This window comes from Balearica regulorum, chromosome 1 (genome assembly GCF_011004875.1).
Source record: "Balearica regulorum gibbericeps isolate bBalReg1 chromosome 1, bBalReg1.pri, whole genome shotgun sequence".
Lineage (NCBI taxonomy): Eukaryota > Metazoa > Chordata > Aves > Gruiformes > Gruidae > Balearica > Balearica regulorum.
In genome coordinates, this window is record NC_046184.1 from 34,370,468 (window position 1) to 34,390,761 (window position 20,294).

At 40.4% G+C, this 20,294-nt stretch overlaps 1 protein-coding gene and 1 long non-coding RNA gene across 3 annotated transcripts in view; one reads left to right on the top strand and one right to left on the bottom strand.

Annotated features, from left to right (window-relative positions):
- Nucleotides 1-585: 585 nt before the first annotated feature.
- On the bottom strand, nt 586-2,101 carry LOC142600475 (uncharacterized). 2 transcript variants are annotated; one of them, XR_012833981.1, is made up of 2 exons: nt 1,861-2,101; nt 586-959 (listed from the first exon to the last, which is right to left on the bottom strand). It is a non-coding gene; the product is annotated as an uncharacterized LOC142600475 (long non-coding RNA). The 2 variants fall into 2 exon arrangements; XR_012833979.1 differs by lacking the exon at nt 1,861-2,101 and adding an exon at nt 1,399-1,850.
- Nucleotides 2,102-3,482: 1,381 nt separating this feature from the next.
- Nucleotides 3,483-20,294, top strand: part of ARID2 (AT-rich interaction domain 2) — a 101,257-nt gene continuing 84,445 nt past the window's right edge. Inside the window, exons 1-4 of the mRNA XM_075745183.1 lie at nt 3,483-3,523; nt 4,334-4,444; nt 4,605-4,698; nt 5,830-5,927. Coding sequence (XP_075601298.1) covers nt 4,353-4,444; nt 4,605-4,698; nt 5,830-5,927 — 284 coding nt within the window. The 5' untranslated portion in view covers nt 3,483-3,523; nt 4,334-4,352. The remainder of the gene's footprint in view (nt 3,524-4,333; nt 4,445-4,604; nt 4,699-5,829; nt 5,928-20,294) is intronic.

Below are 20,294 nucleotides of genomic sequence, written 5' to 3' on the forward strand. Positions count from 1 at the left end.
TAGTGGCCTGCTCTCTGGACAGCAGCAGTTCAGCAGATAGGTACTAAGCACCAAATTTAGTATTAAAGATTCAACAAAAAAGTTTGAAACAGCAGCACAGGATACAGCTATTAGAACAGAAGGTTCACTTAGCACAGTTACACTTAAAAAAAAAAGGAACCAACAGACACGTAGACACACACAAAATACAAACCACCAAACAACAAAAAAAAACCAACCCAAAACAAAACCAAACACACACACACACACACAACTGAATAGTAACAATTGAGTTCCTGGATTTGCACTGCCTGTCTGCAAGAATGCTCATTCCACACATAACATTTACACATCGAAATTCATTGTATATGGTAACTTTTATAAGCAGTTTATAATAGTACAGGTTTTATTGTACAATTTAAAAAAATTCAAATAGCATAGACAGGTACTATACACAGATCAATAAAAGGATTATTTTTCTCCTAAATAGCAAGATTTTCTCCCCCTTTTCCCCTACATTTAGGCTTTGACTCTTTAATATGCAACAAGAGATATTTCATAATTCTTAAATATCAGCATAATTATGGTACATTTAAAAATTATCACTTCCACCAGAAACAGGTCATCACCTTTATTTAATACTATTAAAATGCATGCATATTAAGACAGATAAATCATAAAAATAGTCTTAATTCACAAGCCCTTTCTCTACCTCAAAAAAAGAGGGGAGCCCCGTCAATATACAACAAAACCGGTGGTGTAATATTAATACCATCTTCACACCTTATCATAGGGGTTCTCCAACTATTTCAGCTATAAGCCGAAGAACCAAGCTCTAAGAACCCAGACATCGTTAAACAGTAATTATTATCAAGCTGGCATCGCAAGATCAGAGTCCAATACAGACATTTTGTACCTTGGTGCTGGATAGGGTTACTTGAAGCATCAGCCTAATAGCCGGTTTATTCATAAGGCACGCACTAAAATGAAACAAACAGTAATTAAGTGCTAACAGTGACCTAGTTAGCTACACAAGGAGCTAGATCGTCCTGTCGTTCATTACAGGTTCGCCGGAATCCTACAGGCACGGTCCCGTCCGCCTGGGAGGACGAGAGCGGGGAGCAGCGCCTCTCGCCCGGGCAGCCCCGGGCTCCCGCGCCCGCCGTGGCCCGGCCCGAGCCCCGCGACGCCGGCCGCTACCCCAGCCCCCCGCCTCCGAAGCCCTCGGATCTCCGCGAACTGGGCCCCGGCGAGCGGCGGAATCGGGGCGGGCAGCCCCATGGCCGCCTGCGTTCGGCTTCGCCTTCCCCTCCCCCGCGCCGCGGCTCCGGCAGCTCCGCAGTGGGATAACGCAGCCTCTGACTCGCTCGCTGCTCGCGTCCCCCTTCACCTCCCTCTCCTCCCTCCCCCAACGCGCACACTTGATAGAAAGTCTCCTCTCGGCGGCGGGAGGGCGGTGAAATCCTTCGCTCTCCTCCCTCCGCTCTCTGTAACGCGAACGAGCCGCCGCCTTCTGTTCCTCAGCCTTGGCCAAGTCGGCGTTTTGTTGACAGGCTCTGCCGGGCACAAAATGGGGCTGCCGCTTTCCATGGGCGCCGCCATTTTGTGAGGAGCCGCCGCGCTAGCTGTAGCTGTAGCCGCAGCCTCAGTAGCGGCGGCAACGGCAGCCCAGGCGCGCCGGAGCGGCGGCCGGGGTCTGTGTAATGGTTGAATAAAGTGACCCCCTCTAGGGAATCCCCAGCTGACAGTTACGTAAGGGACCGTGCGCAATTGCTGTGCTTAGCATGGAAACCCACCTAGCCCTGCTACGCAATTTGCCTATCCTCCTTTCTGCCTCCCACTCCCCTTCCACGGAGCACCCGGGCGAGGAAAGCGACTCACCTCTGCCGACCGCCCCTCGCGAAGAGGAGACCCCCTGCTCTTAAGGAATTTTAAGGCATGATTAGAAACCACCGCCCTCCCATGAAGGAAGGTTTAGCTGTGTATGTCTGAAAGAGCGATTTAGCCCCTCAATCGCTTGTTTTAAGCCTCTCATTCATATTATCCTGGCTTTGGGAGTCTTATGCATACTGTTGCTGAAATAGCAGGGACTCGGAGTGTCACACACAGGAGCTGCAAACCAGGATCTGCTGCAGGTCTAATTTTAGGGGGGGGGGGGGGGGAAGGCTCTCAGTGCTACAGTGAATAGACACTATGCGTTTCTTACACCGAAACCCACACACCACCACCCCATCCACACAGAGGGCGACTTTCAATACAGAGCATTAATTTGAAACTGAGGGATTTCTTTTTCCCCCTCCCTCCCCCTCTCCGAAGTGTGAACCCAGGGCAAATCTTACCATGTATCTCTGTCTCTATGGCTATATTCGAGCTGAAACAGCACTCAAGTCAAAAGGAAAAAAAAAATCTTTGAAAAAAAATATATTTTCTGAAGTAAGTTAGTACATAGAATGGAAAGGAATTATAGTTTTCCTTCTTGAAGTGCTCACTTGGGGCCATAATGTGCCATCAATTTTAACACACAGCTCCTTACTGACTTTGAGGAGTTCTGCTTAAAAAAAAAACACCTAAAGGCCCGATCTGGCCTTGGATTTCAATGTCTTGTGAGGGGTAAATGTTCCTCCAGAGTCTCTTAAATTGGCGCAAGCACTCACCTGTGGCTGTTTACTTGCCAGGGAAGGACAAATGCCCACCTGGACCGCCACTTGCTTTACCTGAGGAGCGAGGGTTGGACAGAAGGTGCCATTAACCCGATGGGCCCTTTTTCACTCCTGTTTATGCCAAGTGGTGCTGGGCTCCGTCATGGTCGGTGTGCAGGTCTTCTCCTGGGCTCCCCTGGGTGGAAAACGTCAGGAGACGTCAGGAGACGTTTACAAACACTGTATGCACCACAGGCAGGGTGGAAGGTGGCCTGCAGTGCCACTGTTGGCTATTGCCCATCCAGGGTGAGGGCCAAGCCCTTCCTCCTTCATTAATTTTATGCTGTATGTTCCATTCATCAATATACAGAAATATATAGGCGGCTTAGATGGAGTACACCAGTGCTAAAGCACTTTGATTACAGGCCATAGTATCTCCAACAGAAAGAAGGAAAAAAAAAATATTTATGGAGTGAGCCAGAGCTCAGGCCCCTGCTGGCAAACCTCTCCAGGGCACGTCCTGCTTAGGAAAGCAGTCGGCGCCCTCCTTTGGGAAGTTTTAAACACCTCGCGTCTCAAAATAAGGGGTTCCTGCTGCCCCCCCCCGCCCCCGCCGTGCCATCCGGGGCGACTTCCTGCCCTTGGAAACACCTCAGGCCCGGGGACTCGGAAAGTTTTTCAAAAGTCCAAATCCACCAGTGCCCCCTTCAGTTGTTGTTTTCTCTCCCCTTGAACTCAGGGCGTTGGGTTTAGTCCAATTAAAAAATTCGGCCCCGCTTTCCAAATCCACCTCTCCTGCCCTCCCCCCCACCCCCCTCCCGGCCGTCAGCCAGCGGATAGAGGCCGATCGGTGCGAGCCTGGCGAGGGAGGGCCCTTTCCCCGGCCCCTAGCCCCGGAACAACCGGTAGTAGCCGTTTTTTTCCTCCCCTCTTCTCCTTCTCCCTCGCCTCTTTCCGCCCGGCTTTGTGTGAAGTTTGCGGCACATTGCAGATGAGCCCTTAGCGGCGAGAGGAGCCTATTGTTCCCCGCCAGGAACTGCTTGCTGGGGCTGTGCTGGCTTTTGCCTTTAGAGCTGCCTTCTGCAGTACCGGAACTGGCCTCCGGGGTCCGCTGTGTTGCGCTCTCGTCCAGGCAGAAGCACGGCGGCCTCAGATCTTTTTGTCTGAGAGAGAAGAGAAGTGAATCCCGCTGCCGCCGCCACCGCCGCCGCCGCCGCTGCCGTAGCTGTACAGTGTGTGTGTGTGAGAGAGCGAGCGAGGGAGCGAGCGAGGGAGAGGGAGATCGCATGGAGCCGCGGCTGTAACACACACACACTGTCAATACCTCACTCCGGCTCCCCCCCCACCCCACCACAACAGTAACCCAATTCATTGTGTGATCCAGCAGCACCATGTTGAGTCTCATGTGCAGGCTGGATCGGTTGGGTTTGTGGTGCTGAGAGAGGCAGCAGCAGCGGGAGGAGGAATTACTGAGAGGTGCCCCTCTCCCTCCCTGTCTCTTTGCCTGTGTGTTGTGTGGAGACAGGACTCGCAATTACCACACTCTCTGGGCTCCCTTATTCCTTTTAAACTTTTTTTTAAACAAGCCCCTCTCCATGGCTGATCCCCGGCCGAGCACGGGCACCTGGGTCTCTTAAAGACAAGGAGGAGCCGGGGATTGTTGTTGTTGTTGTCGGCCGTTTTTTTTTTAATTGGATTTTTTTTTTTTTTACGAGAACCTTTTTTAATACAAAAATGGCAAATTCGACGGGTAAAAACCACGCAGACCAGCGGAGAAAGGGACTCGCTTTCCTGGACGAGCTGCGGCAGTTTCACCACAGCAGAGGGTGAGGAAAATGGGGAGATGGAACGGGAGGGGGGGAGGCTTTTAAACCGACCAGATCCAACTTCCAGCCCCTTCCCTGAAGGACACGGCAGCCCCAGCGAGGGGAGAAAAGGGGGCAGAGCTGACAAGTTGTGGTGTTTTGTGTGTATCTCCTTTGGCAGGTCTCCTTTTAAGAAGATCCCCGTGGTGGGTGGGAAGGAGCTGGATCTTCACGCTCTCTACACCAGAGTCACCACTTTAGGCGGATTTGGGAAGGTGAGTGGAAGTTTTAATTTGGGTTTCCCTCCCACTAACCTCTTCCCAAAAGTCTCCTCTGACCCCCGGGGGCGGCGGGGGGAGCCGGGGTGGCCGGCAACCGTCCTATTTAAAGCCGGTTAGAGAAGGTGGGGGGTGGAAGAAGGAAGCGAGCAGACAGGCAGGTTGGTGGCTTGGCCTTGTCGGTGGAGCGATGAAGGGGGATCCGGGGGTACGGCGCACACCCAGTCCGTGCCTCCCCCGCCTCCGCCGGAGCCCCTCGCCTCTGCCCCCCTTCTCCGGGAGAAGGCGAGGAGGGAGCAGAGAGCTCTGGTCGGCGAGAGGCAGTTTCTTTCGCTTGTGGTGGCAGCTCTGTGTGTGTCTCTCTCTCTCACACAGAGAGAGACAGAGAGGAGAGAGTCTGAGTGCAGTTTTAGTGCAACTCAAAATTAGCGGGCATGTTTAACATCGATAATCGGCACGGAGCATGGGCTAGGAAACGATCCTCGCAGCCGGGGGGGGCCGGGCGCTGCCCTCCGAGCCCTTCCCGGAGAAAAATAACAAAAGGGGCACCCAAGACGGTGTGTAATCAAATAGCCATCTTTAGGCTTCAAGGCTAGGGACAGAAATGTAGGCCTCAAAAGAAAGGCCTCTCTGTGTCTGTGGATCTGTCTTGGGGGGACCCCCCGGGACGGCGCCCCCGCGCCCCGGAGGCCAGGGGGCGCCCCCGCCAAGACTTCCCTGCATTATTTTAAACTTCTTTGGGTTTTTAACGGACCGCGGTAGGATTTAAAAGGGGGCGACAGAGGGACTCCCGATTGGTTATTGTCCAGGCAGTAAAAACAAAAACAAACAAACCCCAAAACAATACAAACCCTCCCGGCCGTTCCCTCCCCCCGAAAAAAATAATGTGTATATTAAAAAATAAATACAGTAAAATACCGGTGAGAAGAGGGATTATTCCCGAAGGAGAAATACTGCCGACTGACAGTAAAATATATAGTCCTAAATCCTATGTGCATTCGTGTTTATTTCTTTTTATATATTTATCTATTTGCTTCATGGCAGCTTGTGGGTTTTTTGTGATGTTCGCTGTCAACGACATGTTTGTGTGTACGTTGTGTATCTCGGCCTGTGTGTTGTTTTTGACAGGTATCAGAGAAGAATCAGTGGGGAGAAATTGTAGAGGAGTTTAACTTTCCCAGAAGTTGTTCTAACGCTGCCTTCGCTTTAAAACAGTATTACTTACGGTGAGTGCTATCAAGCTGTTGCAGTAGTATTTTTGAGTGTGGGATTATATTTGGGTTTCAGTCTGTGCAATAATAAAAATACCCCTACTCTTTAAAAATGCTATAAAATAAACCAGAAAGAACTTGTAATTCCTTACTGGTCTGGTGCAGTGATCAGTTAAAGGTAATTCTGTTCTGTAGATATTTTATTTGTATTTTACATCTGCAAGCTTTAAACTTTGAAGGGATCCCAAGTATATAAACAATGTATGTCAGAGCCATTTTTATTGATTGTTTTAAAATTACAGTACTAAAGGACTGTTACTAAGAGATCATGCTACTGTAGTTACAGAAACTTAGCTTAATTTTTGGAGCACTGAAATGTGTTGATATATGTAAACTTGTTTACTGCTCTGTGGGGTCAGGCATTGAATGAAAATGCATCTGCAGGAAGGTAGACTGCTTTGGATAAATTATATTGTTATCAATTACTAGCAGCATACATTATTTTTAATTTTAGAGTACAAAGAGCTAAATATTTTTTCTATTACTTGAAAAATAGTAGATTTCTGCATTTTTTAAAAATAAGATTACATTCCTTGAAATGATACAGGTTATTTTTTGTGATGCAGATTATTTTTTAATGTAGCATGGAGTTATTGTTGAAAAATTTAAATTACTATGTGTGGTACTGTTCAGTTACCAGATGACTTAAAAAAAATTAATTTTTATTAACTTTTGGTGATTACTCTTTGTGTGAAAGATTTTAAAATTATTGCATATATAGTGGCTGTAGATGCTATATAGAGACAATTATATTTAATTTAGAATAAAGTTTTATGCATGTTGGTTAGGGAACGTAATTTTCTGTTTCTGAACTGTATAAATGATATTTTTCATTGCAATTAATGATAATATAGATGTGCAATAGGTACAAAAGATGTATGGGCTTTTGGACTTCTGTTTTGGTGATCTGAGTACAGACAAGCTTTATCTGTCTCTAGTTTGGCCTTCTGAATTAGGAAATGCAGTAATTGTACAGGTGCACTTTCTATTGGTTGTCCTAGATTGACTTCCAGCTTGAAGCTGTAGAGTTCATAGCACAGTGGAGCAGTTATTGAGTTACAATGTCTGGAAAACCTTAGTCAGATATCTGTAGTTACTGAATTTTTCTTTTTTTGGTGGTGACATATGATTGCTTTAAGATCCAGACTAAGAAAAGAAATTACCATTGTTAACAGCGTTAGCAAAGTTTATGATTGTTAGCAGGCCTAGGAATGTAGTGGGAAGCTCACTTTAGGGTGTCCTTCTCTGTGTGTGTGGTTTGTTGTTTTTGGGGGTTTTTTTTTTCTTCTCTACTACATAGTATTGTGATAGTGTTGCTGAAGATTTGCTGGATCATAGACAGTAGGTTTTTTTGCTTTTTGAGTTTTTCTGTTGGACTGTGTAGTCTATTACTTGACTGTATTTTACATATAATTTCCAAAATCATAGTTTTTTGTTTTTTACCCTTTCCTGTTTATTTCCATATTTTATAAGTGTTTGAATGGCCTAACTTCTTGTAGTAGAAGGTTGTATGTCATTTGTGTTTACATCTGTATTTTGAAAGCATTTATATGCTGTGACAGTTAACACAATTAATGTTAATTTAGCCTTCTAATGACTATTAATTTTTAATAAGATACTACTTTTTAATTTAGAATCAGACATCCAAAAATGTTATTTTCATTATTAGCATGCTGGTATTGACATTGTTTAAAATACAGTTGCTGAAAATATGTATAAATGATTACAGACAAATAAGTGAAAGGGTTTTTATTTATTTGGGATTTAAGGAAAAAAGTTGATAAACAGTTAAGATGAAGAATCTCTTTTATCATATCTGTGATTTACTTAGGCCATTCTGAAATAAACTGTCAAGGTTGTTGGTTTGGGGTGGATTGGTTTTTAGTGGTTGATTTGGGTTTTGGGTTTATTTTGGTTTTGGATTTTCTGAATTACTGCTTTACTCACTATTGCTTCTCACATAATCTAAGTTTGATGTGAACGCGTTTCCCAGCTGAGTTCACCTCCTTACATGTGCATTAATAAGACTGTATATACACATGTATCCCTGCTAGGTTAACGTTGGTTTAGCTTTAACCTAGAAGGTTTATGGGGGTGATTTGGTTATAGGGAAAGAAAAAATGCACTCATAATAAATTTGTAAAGAGGGTCTTATTTATCTGTGTTGAAGAACATAACCTGAGGTTTCTTATAGGGCTAGATCTTCATGAACTGCTGAGCAATTACCCTTGGAAAAAAAATGTTCTTCTTGAGTCTCAAGTATGACTATAATCTTGGCCTCAGTATTGTAATGACTTTGCAAACAAAGCCAAACAAATTGAGGCCTATCAACTTCTATATAAATTTTTATCCAATTGTGTGTCCTGTAAAGTGAGGGATCTGCATGGCAGATTGGACCCTGTTGAATTCAGAGGGATTTAGTGGTGTGCACCTACATGCATACATTTGCAGATTTGGATTCATGATGGTTAGTGATGAAAGTTGCTATGAAACATCTGCCATACCATGTTCACTGAGATAAGATCTCAAGCTGTGTGGACCCCTTGCTCATTTTGCTGTGTTACCTCTAACAATGCTGTTATTTTGACTTAAAATTACTGTGTAAGTATTTTAGAAAGTTGAATTATTTGTGTGACATCAGTAGTCCTGTTAGCTTGATCAAACCAAATGGTTTGCAAAATAATCATTGGGTTATGTTTTTTCTAGACAGTTGTGAGCTGTGTCTTTTTTGTTTAAATAACTTTTTCATTTTGAACTGTTGTGGAATTTTGCTGGCTGTCTTTGGGAATGCGCGTTAGGCTTCATTAAAGATGTGAATTGTTTAAACTTCTGATACAATTCTGATAGGCTTTATGATAGGTAATACTTGAATATATGATAGATGAGCCTATCTCCCCCTTCTCCTTTGCACTGCCCTCCCTTTTCTCTCAACGGAAAAAGTTATTTTGTAACAGGGAAAGTCTGAACCATTCAAACTTTGTGCCTGTGTTGCTTTGAGCTGTCTGACAGGTGAAGTAATTTATGCACTGTGGTTCTTAGTGAGCAGTCAAAAGCCACAGTGCCGATAACCATTGATAGACTGTACTTGTTAATGTAGTTCTGTAAGTCTCTACAGCATCAGAGAGTGTAATTCCCTTGGATGTAGTGCAAATTAGATGTTTCATCTCAATTGAGCTGAATTAGTAAAGCATTTTCTAAATGCTTCTCTAAAGATTATTTTATAATGTTAATGAAAATATTTTAATATGGGGTAATAAATGTAAACATCAGTAATGTGGGCATGCTTTTACGTTTTTGTTAGTTGGTAAACATACAGAAGGTGAAAAGAAAGTTAACATGAAATATAGCCTGTTTTTTATGTTAATGGTTGATTAGGTTACAGTCTTGCAAAGAATTGGGCTGATGTGACCTCATATGTTAGTATAAGATTCTGTTGGTTTTCATGTGAGCATAAGCGATACATTTATTTCTGTTGTGGGTCTTCATCTATTCTTGGGGAGTAGGAGACCTGGTAAACTAAATGTGAAAATGAAGTATGCCTAGCTGAATTAAAAATCAGTTTTCTTTTCAAGGGTATTTATCTGCATTAAGAGAAATTATGTGTAAGGACTAAGTGTCAGGTAAAGTAAGTTTAAGTCTCAGTTCTGGAGAGAATTTCTGAAAGGTGGGAAGCAGGTGTGTATTGTAAGCCTCCAGTAAAGGCAGCAGAAATGAGTTAATACTAGTTAAAGGTGAATAAGAATTTGCTATTGTAAATATTGGGGAGGTAGGGGGAAGTCAGGTAGAGAGGAAAGAGGCTCATAAATGAGAAGTTGCATAAAGTTATTATAAAGACAAGCCTTTATGCTGAATTTCCTGAAATTCCATATATAGTAGTATAGAAAAGTGTGAGCAGTTAAAAGTCAGGACCATATGAAATAGTTATTGACGACAAATAGAGGGTGTTCTTGAAAGATGTGAAGATATTTATAAGTAATTTGATCTTCCAAGATGCCACCAAGAAATTGAGTAACAGTACTAATTTCTTTAATTTAAAAAAAAAAAAGCATGAGCTGAAGAACTAGATAAATTTAAGGGATTCTGTTCCTAGTAAAATAATGGCAGAAATATTAGGAAAACAGTAATAAGCAGCCTGGAATTTTCCAAGCAAAATTACTTTAAAAGAGTTTTCTTTGTTATTCTTACTCAGTGTTTAAAATTAGGATCTGATACTGCAACAGCATCTGCACATAGATCAGTGAGTATGGAGAAGTGCAGGACTGGCTTGCTTGCCAGATCTGATTGCAGGTTTAAGGCCCCAGTGGATGAAGGGAAAGTTGTAGCTGTAGTAGTATTTTACATATTTTCTAAAATTCAAATACATCTAAAATCTCCCATTAACAAATTATTTATGTATTTGGATAGTCATCTGAATGAAAAATTTGGTGAAGGACCATAAACAAATAGAACAAAGTATAAAGAATAGATTTGGTGAGTCACAGCAGTTTCAGGTGCTAAAAGAGTAACATCAGTGCCTACATATGCACGTATTAATATTTTTGGCATATTTAGTGTCTGGATTAACTTTACGAGAAGGTGAATAGTACACTTGCAACATAGCAGACAATGATAGTGGGAAGAGTTAAACACAAGTCGTGGCAGAAAAGGTTATCTAAAGAAATTAGGCACATTGTTGGAAAACACAAATGAGATTTAGTTTGGAGAATGCAAGCTAAAACAGTTGAGGGACAGTAATCCAAAACAGGTATTCATTGAGAGGGAATAACCTGGAAAGCAGTATTGCTGAAAAAGGGATAGGAGTGGTACCATGGGCCTGATAATCCTGTCAGTTGTGTGCACCCAACTCCCTTTCGTATGAAAGGGATTTGTGCATGCTTCTCACAGGAAGAACAGGCCCCAATTTGCAATATGATATATAGACTTTGTAAAAATCAGGACAAGTTTAGGTTGCATCCACAGAGGCATCGAACAAGTGGGAGATAGGATTTTTTTGTATGCAGTTGTGCGACTGTATTTGGAGTACTGTTTTACTTTCAGAGCCTTTGCAACAGGTGGGGCAAATTAACAGAAGCTTAGAGAAGGGCAACAAAATGTTAAGAAGGCTGAAGGGACTAACTGATTTAAAAAAAAAAAGATTTGAGAAATAAATGTTTTGCTTGGCTAAATGAATATTTTGCATGAGAAGGGCAAATGGTATCTGACAAGCATTTTGAACGGCCTAAACACTTAAAAGGGAGATTAATTTTAAATAAAATAAGAGGCTGTGTTAACATATATGTTATGATGAAACTGAGGGAGAGAATTCCGACCAGATAGCAGCACAACCCCCCAAGATCTACTTGTATACCCTCTGAATAATATGTCAAGCAGAGTAGGGGGGAAACCCACACCATGGGTCATTCAGAACTAGCCTGGTCAGGACACTTAATAGATGTGCAATAGGTAACGAGCCAGGACTGGCAGAGAAATGGACCAGATGACCTTTCAGGTTCTGTCCATCCTTGAATAACACTGTAATGAAGGTTTTCATCTTGCATAGCTACAGACTTTTATTGCAACACTACAGACTTCACCTGTGGAATCTATTGCACTTAATTTTGTCACAAATCCTGCAGTCATTGGGAAGACAGGAAACAAATACATGGATGACATTTTTATGATTTCTTTTTAAAATTATTTTTCCCTCCTCAAGAATTGTAATGTGTGTTTCAGTCACATGTCTGAGGCCTTGCTTTTAAGTCTGAAGTGAATATTTTACATAGTTGGAGGGGGAATTTTGTTTTAGTTGTACTGTAATCGTACAGGCAACATTCACAATGAAGACTAGTTACTGTTCATGCTATAAAGCTTTATTTGGAGGAATTAAATATGTTGGTTGTTAAAATCTTAGAATGTCTCTCAACAGAAGTTAGTTATTAGGATGAGTGTTATCAGAGTTGCTGAGAATCTGCTCAAAAGAAAACAGAACTTTTATGATACAAAATTTGCATTAGGCCTCTTCTGCAGAGAGCAGGCAGCAGGTGAAAGGAAACAGCTACCTTAAAATTGCTGTTTCTTAGAGTTATGTTGTGATAGTAGTCACTATGCAGATGACTTTGGCCTCTGTCAAAGTTTCTGAGCTTTTCCTTCAGAGGGTAAACTCCTCTTTACTGCTGAAAAATGTAGTGAAAAATTAGTATGATGAATGTTAATATTTTTCTCTTCCTGATTATTTTTCTGCAAGCTGTTTGTTAGAAGTGACCTAAATCACTGCTGTTAACCTGAAATATATAGGTTTATGTGGGGAGGGGTGGATGTTGTTCCTCAGTTTTAATACAGAATTCTGATTGTTTAACTTGAAATCTTATATAGACAGATGTCAGAACTAATAACTTAGCAAGTGTCTGGCGACACTATAATAACTATGGTGACTCTTACAACAATTGGTGGAGAGTTTATATGTTAATACCATTTTCTAATCTTTAACTGAAAGAGTATCAAAATTAATTTATGCTTTAAAATTATTAATTAATAGCTGTGGTAATGTCTTAGGTTTGAATAAACGGTAAGCATATTACAACAAGATCAAGAATGCATATGAAATGCAAGGATATTGCTTCTTTCCTTGTGAAGTGGAATAAGCCTGGGCTAAGAAAAGGAGTTTCAGACTTTTTTTATTTATTTATTTTAGAGCTAATAGGCTTTAATTACCTTGTTTATTTGCAGTTAAGCCTCAATAGATAAGACTTTCATACTCTTTTTTTCTTTCCTAACCCCTTCCCCACTTTCCTGAGTAATGAAATAGAGAAGTATAAGTTTTACAGGTGAGGTACTAGAGGTACACAGAGGTTCAGATTGTTATTTTGAGAGTGCATGTCAAATAGGAATGAAATCCAAATACGGTAAAGCCTTTTTTTTTTTTTTCTTATAATGCTAGAATCCAGTTCTGACAGGCAAATTTCTTCTTCCTGAGCCTTAGTTAAACCCTCCATAATAGGGGGCTACTATTATTTACTATCTTTTAAAATTCCTCTTTTATCAATAGCTGAGGAGCACTGTTTGAAAAATAAAACAGGATAATGTTATGTTCTGTGAATTGGAAAACTGAAAACTAAGTATGTAATGGATTATGAGAATGGATTTTTTTGTGTTTTGTTTTGCTGTGTTTTGTTTTAAAATGCTTGTTCAGAGTGTCAGAGTCATGTCTTGCAGCTTAAATGGGACTACTTGGAGTAACTGGTACCAGTCCACGTTATTAGAAGACATATAGTTCATAGAGGGAATTGAGTATAGGCCAGAGATCCCATCACATGATCTTGTTTCTGGTTATCAGTCTGATACATATTTATTCTGTGGCCTTAGTTAAATCATTTGCCATCTTTTTATTCATATTTATAAAGTGGGTATACTGATGTTTGTTTACCTATCTCACAGAGAAGTGTGAGACTGTAAGCTCTTTAATACAGGGATTGTGTCTCTTCATGCTTCTATGTCATATCTTAACTATTTGAAAATGAATATAAATTAGGAATATATGAGGAAAATAAAACTATTCATAAGCTTGTTTGCCCTCTGCAGTGTTGAGAAGCAGAAAATATAGCATAGATGAGGAGAAGAACAATCTTTATTCCTTAGGGAATAAATAAACTTGGGATACCTAAGCAGAGAAATATTGGAATGGTTGAAAGAAAGAAGCTTATCTTAAAGAAGGATAATAAAACAGCAAGATGGTACCCAGAATAGTGAGCTTAGGTTTTGCCTGAGGTACTAGATTAGTGAGCTAGGTATCAGATCTAAAATACAGTCTCCTTGGAGCAACGAGTTCAAGTCTAAACAGACCTGAATTAGATTTTCGGCAACAAGGTAGTGACACTAAGTTCTCTACTTTTTTGTTTTCCTATCTTTAAACTGAATGCATTTATTTTAACTCCAGATAAATTGTAGCAAGCCAGCTATGCTGCAAGAGGGATTGCATGCTATTATAATACAGCAGAGTTCTGTTGAATGATGCACTGGAGCATGTTTGTCTGCAAGACTGAACTGTGTTCATACCATTTTCGTTTTTTATTGGTGTGGGAGGAGCAACTGTTCAGATTAGTAGTCTTGTAGAATAATTTACAGTGTTAATTGTCAATCCATAGCTGCCTAAGATACATAAAAATCCTGTAATGCAAGGCGATCATTCTGATTCAGAGAGACCTTTTCTCTTACGATGTTTGCTGCACTTTTCATATGTTTGTTTGGTGAAGTTTAGATGGGTCATACTTACGGCTGCATGCATTTCTCCATTGTTACGTGCTGTGACATCTGCTGGTTGGCCTCTGCCTCACAGTCCAAAGGTTGCTATGCTTCCATGATAATCCACGTGTAGAGATTCTCAGCTCTGTAAATCACTAAATCATATGACTAACTTTGAGTAGCTCTGTTAAAGTTCTTTGGAGAAGTGCTACAACAATGTGTATCACTGGGATGTAATGTGTTGGGTAACTTCTAGTTTGGGATACATCCCAGGGGCTTAATCAAGCTAAATGAAAATAGTTTACTTTAGGGGTTAATCTAGCATGTTCTGAGTATGTTAACAATGGTTATGGTGTAGAACTGTGTGTGGGGTTTTGCTTGTTTTTTAAAAAAGTATATTTGTATTAAAATTTGTGGAAATAAACTTAGGAACAGTTCTTCCCTTACATGGTTATTTTGCTCAGGAGCATCTGGGTTCTAGTGACTTCAATTAAATGATGTAGAATCCAGGCAGCGGCCAAGTAAACAGCGCCATGTTAGAGAATTCACGTATGTCCTCTGTAATTTTGGGGAGGATAGTAGAGCTTTGAAACACAGGAGATTACAGAGCTGTTTCTTGGACACACCCCGCCCCCCAATACCATCCATGAAAACTTAGGAAAATTCACATTTCTAACAGTGTATGTTCATATAATGCTACAGTTGCACAGTAAATACCTGAAAAAAATCAGCAATGACCTCGTTTAAGTATGAATGTGCAACCTTAACTTTGTCTCTAGAGAATATTCTTTGTAATAGAGCCTTGTGCTCTCTGTGGTAAATGGGAATAAATTCCATGATAGTATTAATCTGTTACGTCACTGTGAGATACCTTTTTCCCCCTTGTATAGTTCTGACTTGTCGTTCAACATGGTAATTGATTAATCTCAATATTAGTTATTTCTAAGGAGGTTTTGAGTGTGCTTTCTGGGCATCCTTTCCCCACTATCTTGGCTTCCATGGTGTTACCCACATGGGCCAATTCAGAAATGTTTTCCTTTGCTTGTGGGCTGAGGGTTATTTGCTGTTGCAATACTGCTTACCCTGGCTGTCTAGCTCACAGTCTTTTTGTCTCTCATTCTCTGCTAATCATCATCTTCTCAATCTTTGACTGCAAGCCGGAATTCATCTTCTGATCCTTGACCCTTTGATGTCTGTACCCATTGACTGCACATGGAATATTTACTGTAATCAAATGAATTCCTAATTGTAAAGAAACTAAGGGAAAGAAGAGGTGTATGCAGGTAAAAGGGCAAGAGGACAAAGCACTAAATGTCAGGTGCCTAGCAACAGCAAAATGCTGAATTTCACAGCAAAATGATAATAGATTCCACGGTGCCTGAAAAAAAAACTTCTGCAGCTGTGGACATGCACAATTCACAGGATCCAGACAGATATCTAAAAGGTATTTCACACACCTGAAAAATGTGCTTTCAGGTACTCTGCAGACCCAGTCAGGCATCGCAGCATTGACGTGCACTTTGCTTGTTCTTCCAAGGTCACTTTTGTAATTCTAAGGTATAGAAATACTTTTTTTAGTGGAAATTTTGTTTCTGAGCACAACTACGTGCAAAGGCTGACCCCTGTAGTGAATTACTGTGTTTAATTGGATTTGAAGAATATACAAGGCCGTAAGTACTGTACAGCTTGGAATACCTTTAGTAAGCATTTTTTTCAAATGCTTCAAGGTACTTTATTTCCTTCAAACTTAGCTAAACTTGTTATCCTGTTTAACGCTATGTGCTTCTCTGTTTATATTACATGAAGTTATTTATTAAAAAGATGTTATGTTAGTGCATATGGAATCGCAGTAAAAGCGTAAAAGGTTAGAAAATAAAAATACAATATTTGGTGACAATGACTTAATCATGTTCAGTATTGTCTCATTAATGTGTCCTATAGTCAATATGCTGTTATTACAGAAATATAGTTACATTCCTAGAAAGGTGTTTTTTGTCATAGATGAACACAAGACTTTTTTTGTATTTAGATTTTTATATTACTGGTACACAAATCCTATTTTTATGTAGTAGCTCTCATTCGCCTAATAAGCAGTTTAATTGTATGCTAAACAGAGTTAGTCCAGCTGTTGAAGAGAGTGCTTCTTAAGTAAGATCAAAGAAAAAAGGTGACTTAAAAATAACGTACTGTTCTGCACGTAACTGTAAACAAACACCCAGCTTCCCTAAATGTACTCATACATTTCTGTATGGATATTTGTGTGTGATGCAGTTTAAAATTATGATTGTCCATAAATTTATGGGCCTGGTAGAAAGCAAAAATATTCAGTTAGTTTTATGGTGACTTGGTGTTTCTGTAAGTCTCCTGTAAGAGCTGTGTTTGTAGACTTTTGCCCATGTGGAGTTCTCTGTAGATCTGCTTAGGGAGAATCTCATCCCTCCTCAGAGCTGGGCTGAAATTGGTGGCATCCTGCATCAGTTCTGCAGTGTGCTTGTAAAGGTCAGATGTGTAGAATCCTTTCTTTAACAAGGAAAGAAACTAAAGAAGCGAAGTCAATAAAAATATATTCAAAAAGATACTGAAATTGGTGTAAACAAAGTGTTCGTTTCTTTAGTTGTCCTCAGGAGGTCTTTGCATTTGAGCAAAAGTTGCAGACTCAAGGTTTGGTCATTGTTTTCTTTTTGAAGAGTTTATGAAAGCAACAGGATTTGTTTTTTATATGAGTAAATTAATTTAAGTTTGCTTTTTTGGGGGAGGGGGATGACACTGCCTGGTGATCTAACTAAGGAAGGAAAACAAAAAGCTGTTGCCATTATTTCTTGTTTTCAGAAACTTATCAAAGAATTTACTCATTTTTATTATAATTTCACTAGTATAGTGTGATCTGTAGTACTGGTGACTTACAGCACTCACAACATCAAAATAAGTACGTTTGAAACCTTTTTTATATTGTGGAAATAATGATATAAAGTAACAGTGAAGTTGACACAACATAAATACGGTTGTTCACATACCTTATAACATACGGCAACAATATAAATGTACAGGACTGTTGATCTGATTGCCTTACTAGATGAAACTTCAAAGGCTGCATTGTACAGGATTCTACTGTAGAAGGCCACCAGGTGGAAGGAGCTCTTGGGGCTGTATCTTTTCTTCTCCAAGGCTTTTTTGGTTCAGTTGGTATGCATTTGCTATGTTTTGTGGCTTCAGAGATTTCATAATTTTTTTGACTTACCATTGGGAAGACGTACTTCTCCTGACCAGCTGATCCAACTGTGCAGCTTGGGGGCCTTGAGGTATGCGTGTACCGCTAAGGTTGCTGGCCTGGCAGAAACACACGTACTCTGAGTAGTCAGCTGCCCAGCTGGGAGGCACGTGCTAAATCTACCTCCCGTTGGGCCACATAACACCTGCTGCTTCTTGGTCACCTGTAGGCCAAAGAAGAGGGAAGACAAGGTGTTTGGTGGTATTTTAATGAGAAGGGGAGAGAAGAGCATTTGAGCATAGGTAGTTGAATTGCAAAGGGAAGGAATGTGAATATAGAGTGAGCTGGGTGCATTTATGCATTGGGTGAGGAGACAGGAATGTAGGAAATGAATGCTGTTTGGAAGAGCAGATGGGGTAGACACTGGTAGGGGAAAAAGGAGGGGTTATGTAATCAAATGTTGATAAGTTAGTCTTTAATGGCCAACTCCCTCATTTAAATTGGTCACTGGATATTAATTGACTTGTGGCCCAGATGCTGGTTTGCTACTGAGTGAAGGCTGTCATTATTTGTAAAGTCCTGAGCACCATCTGCTTTCTATGGTCAGGTTCTGATTTACTGGTACAAACCTTCTAGTGGTTCTTTTGCCTCTGCTTGCACTACCAGTACTGCATGAACAGAATTAATTTCTGTTCTGTTAGTTCATATTTTTCATTAACACTGAATTTACCATTTTCATTTTGGTTTAAAAAATCTATCATCATCACAATTACAGTTAGTTTTATCCTTATATTAAAATATCATAAAGGCATAACATTGCATATAATCAAATAAAGGATTTTATCTCCTCCTTAAAGAGCTTAGAGGGAGAAAGGTCTCATCTTGGCAAATATTTCTTCATGGGCATTGCTGCACTTAAGAACGCTAAGGAGGAAACAGTTGTGGAACAGTAAGGGTTTCTTCAAATGCTGTTGTCACTTTGAGAAGATTAGTGATATTTATGAATGCTTTATTTTGTATGTTGATTATAAAAGAAATGCATAAATTTTATTGTATGTGTATATACATAGTATATACAAGACTGGATGTCAGCTTAAGTTTGGGATAGGTTGCATGGACTTTCTGTCCCACCTCTAATACTACATATATGTTAAGAATGAATTTTCAACAAGAGAGGAAAATATTTAATGCAGCAAACTTTCAAAAATTCTAAGAATTTTTTTTTTATACCTACAAACACAAAGATTTAGAGACTGAGTTTAGAGCTTACAGGTGGAAGTAGGTGCAAAGTACTGTTTCTTTTTGACAATTCTTGATCATATATGATATGAAACTGTTGCTTGTTGTGGGCCTTAAGCTTGTGTAATTTCAAAGGAGAGCTTTTAAACTCAGCCTGCTCTAAGCAGAGCATATAAAATGGTTGTTGTTTAAAACTACTCCAAGTTATGGAATGTAAGTTGTTCTGTTCAAAGCAATTAATGGGTAGAGGGCAGGTGAATTAGTCAAAGATGTGGACAAACTGTATTTTTCATGCAACTTTGTGATTTCTACCATGTTATGCAGATATACAACTACAAAGTTGTTGTTTCTGCTATGATTGGAATTATTTTTGCTATTAAATATTTTTATATTTTTAACCAAAGGTAATGTAAATTTGTGTTTAGCAATAGTGCTTATTGCCACCCTCTCTTGAGCTTTCAGCCACACTGATGTTTCCAGAGAATAAAAGCAACACGATATTTAAAAGGGGTACATATCTCCTTCTTCTACCTTTTGCCCTACCTCAGTACATAGAGGAGGGTGGAAAAAGAGCATAGACCATCATTCTTGCTTGCCTATGTACATCAGAAATTACTGCTGTTATCTTACATAGCAGCTTGTAGTATCCCTTTTCAAGCAGACAGTCCCGCTGTCCCTTGAGCGGCTGCTGTGCTGCTGGCGTTGCCCCCCAGTAGTGATACAAGCTCTGGTTTTAGGGTTTTGGTGGCAGTAAGGGCTTGTTTTGTTTAGTTGTAGAGATCTGCTTTCATGGAGACCTGCATCAGGGTTCCACTGACTACATTAGCTGCACGGAGACAAGCTAGCAGATTCTGGTCTTGAATTGCCTAGTTCTGCTGCTGTTTATTTATTTGTTTAAAAGATGATACTGCCTTATGGTTAATTTTTTGGAAAGAGAGGGGGGTTTTGTTTGCCTGCCTTTTGAATTTCTGGAGGTTGTCACACATACCCAGGGAAGTCCCATTATAGACTAAGCAGGAAGAACACCACAGAGAATACAGAGGAAAGGCCTCCACACATTTAGGCAAGTATTCATTCTTGATAACTTTTCTTTTCCTCCTTTTTAACTAATTTTTACTACATTAGATCAAGTCTTGTCACTTAGGTAATTTTCAGGGCTTAACAGTTGTGTTGTCTTCTTGGAAATTATTTACAGATGGAGATAAAGAGGGTTTTCGGCTAGTGCTTAAAATGGAGCAGCAATTTAATGAGAATGATCAAATTAATAAAAACTTCAGAAGGTCTCAGGGTAGTACGTATGTGGATACTAAATGAGAAAGATCAGAGGATCTTAGTCTTAAAATGAAGGTACGTGATGATGAAAGACTTGTTATTTTTGTAGTACTTTCAAGAAAGCCGAGTAGGGACATTTTGCCAGGAGTGGTCCTAGAACGGGAGAGCTTTTGTAGTCACAGGTTGTCATGTGGAATGTTTGTGTGTGTATATATAAATTTTATATGCAAAAAGCGTAATAATTGAGAGAATATTACACACTGATGATCAAGGTGGCAACGATAGACAGATTAATGCAGCATGGAAAGTAAAATGGTAGAGGTGAAAGGATGATACCAAAAGTTACAAGTGTTGAGATGGGTGGATTTGTGGAGTAGAGTGAGTGC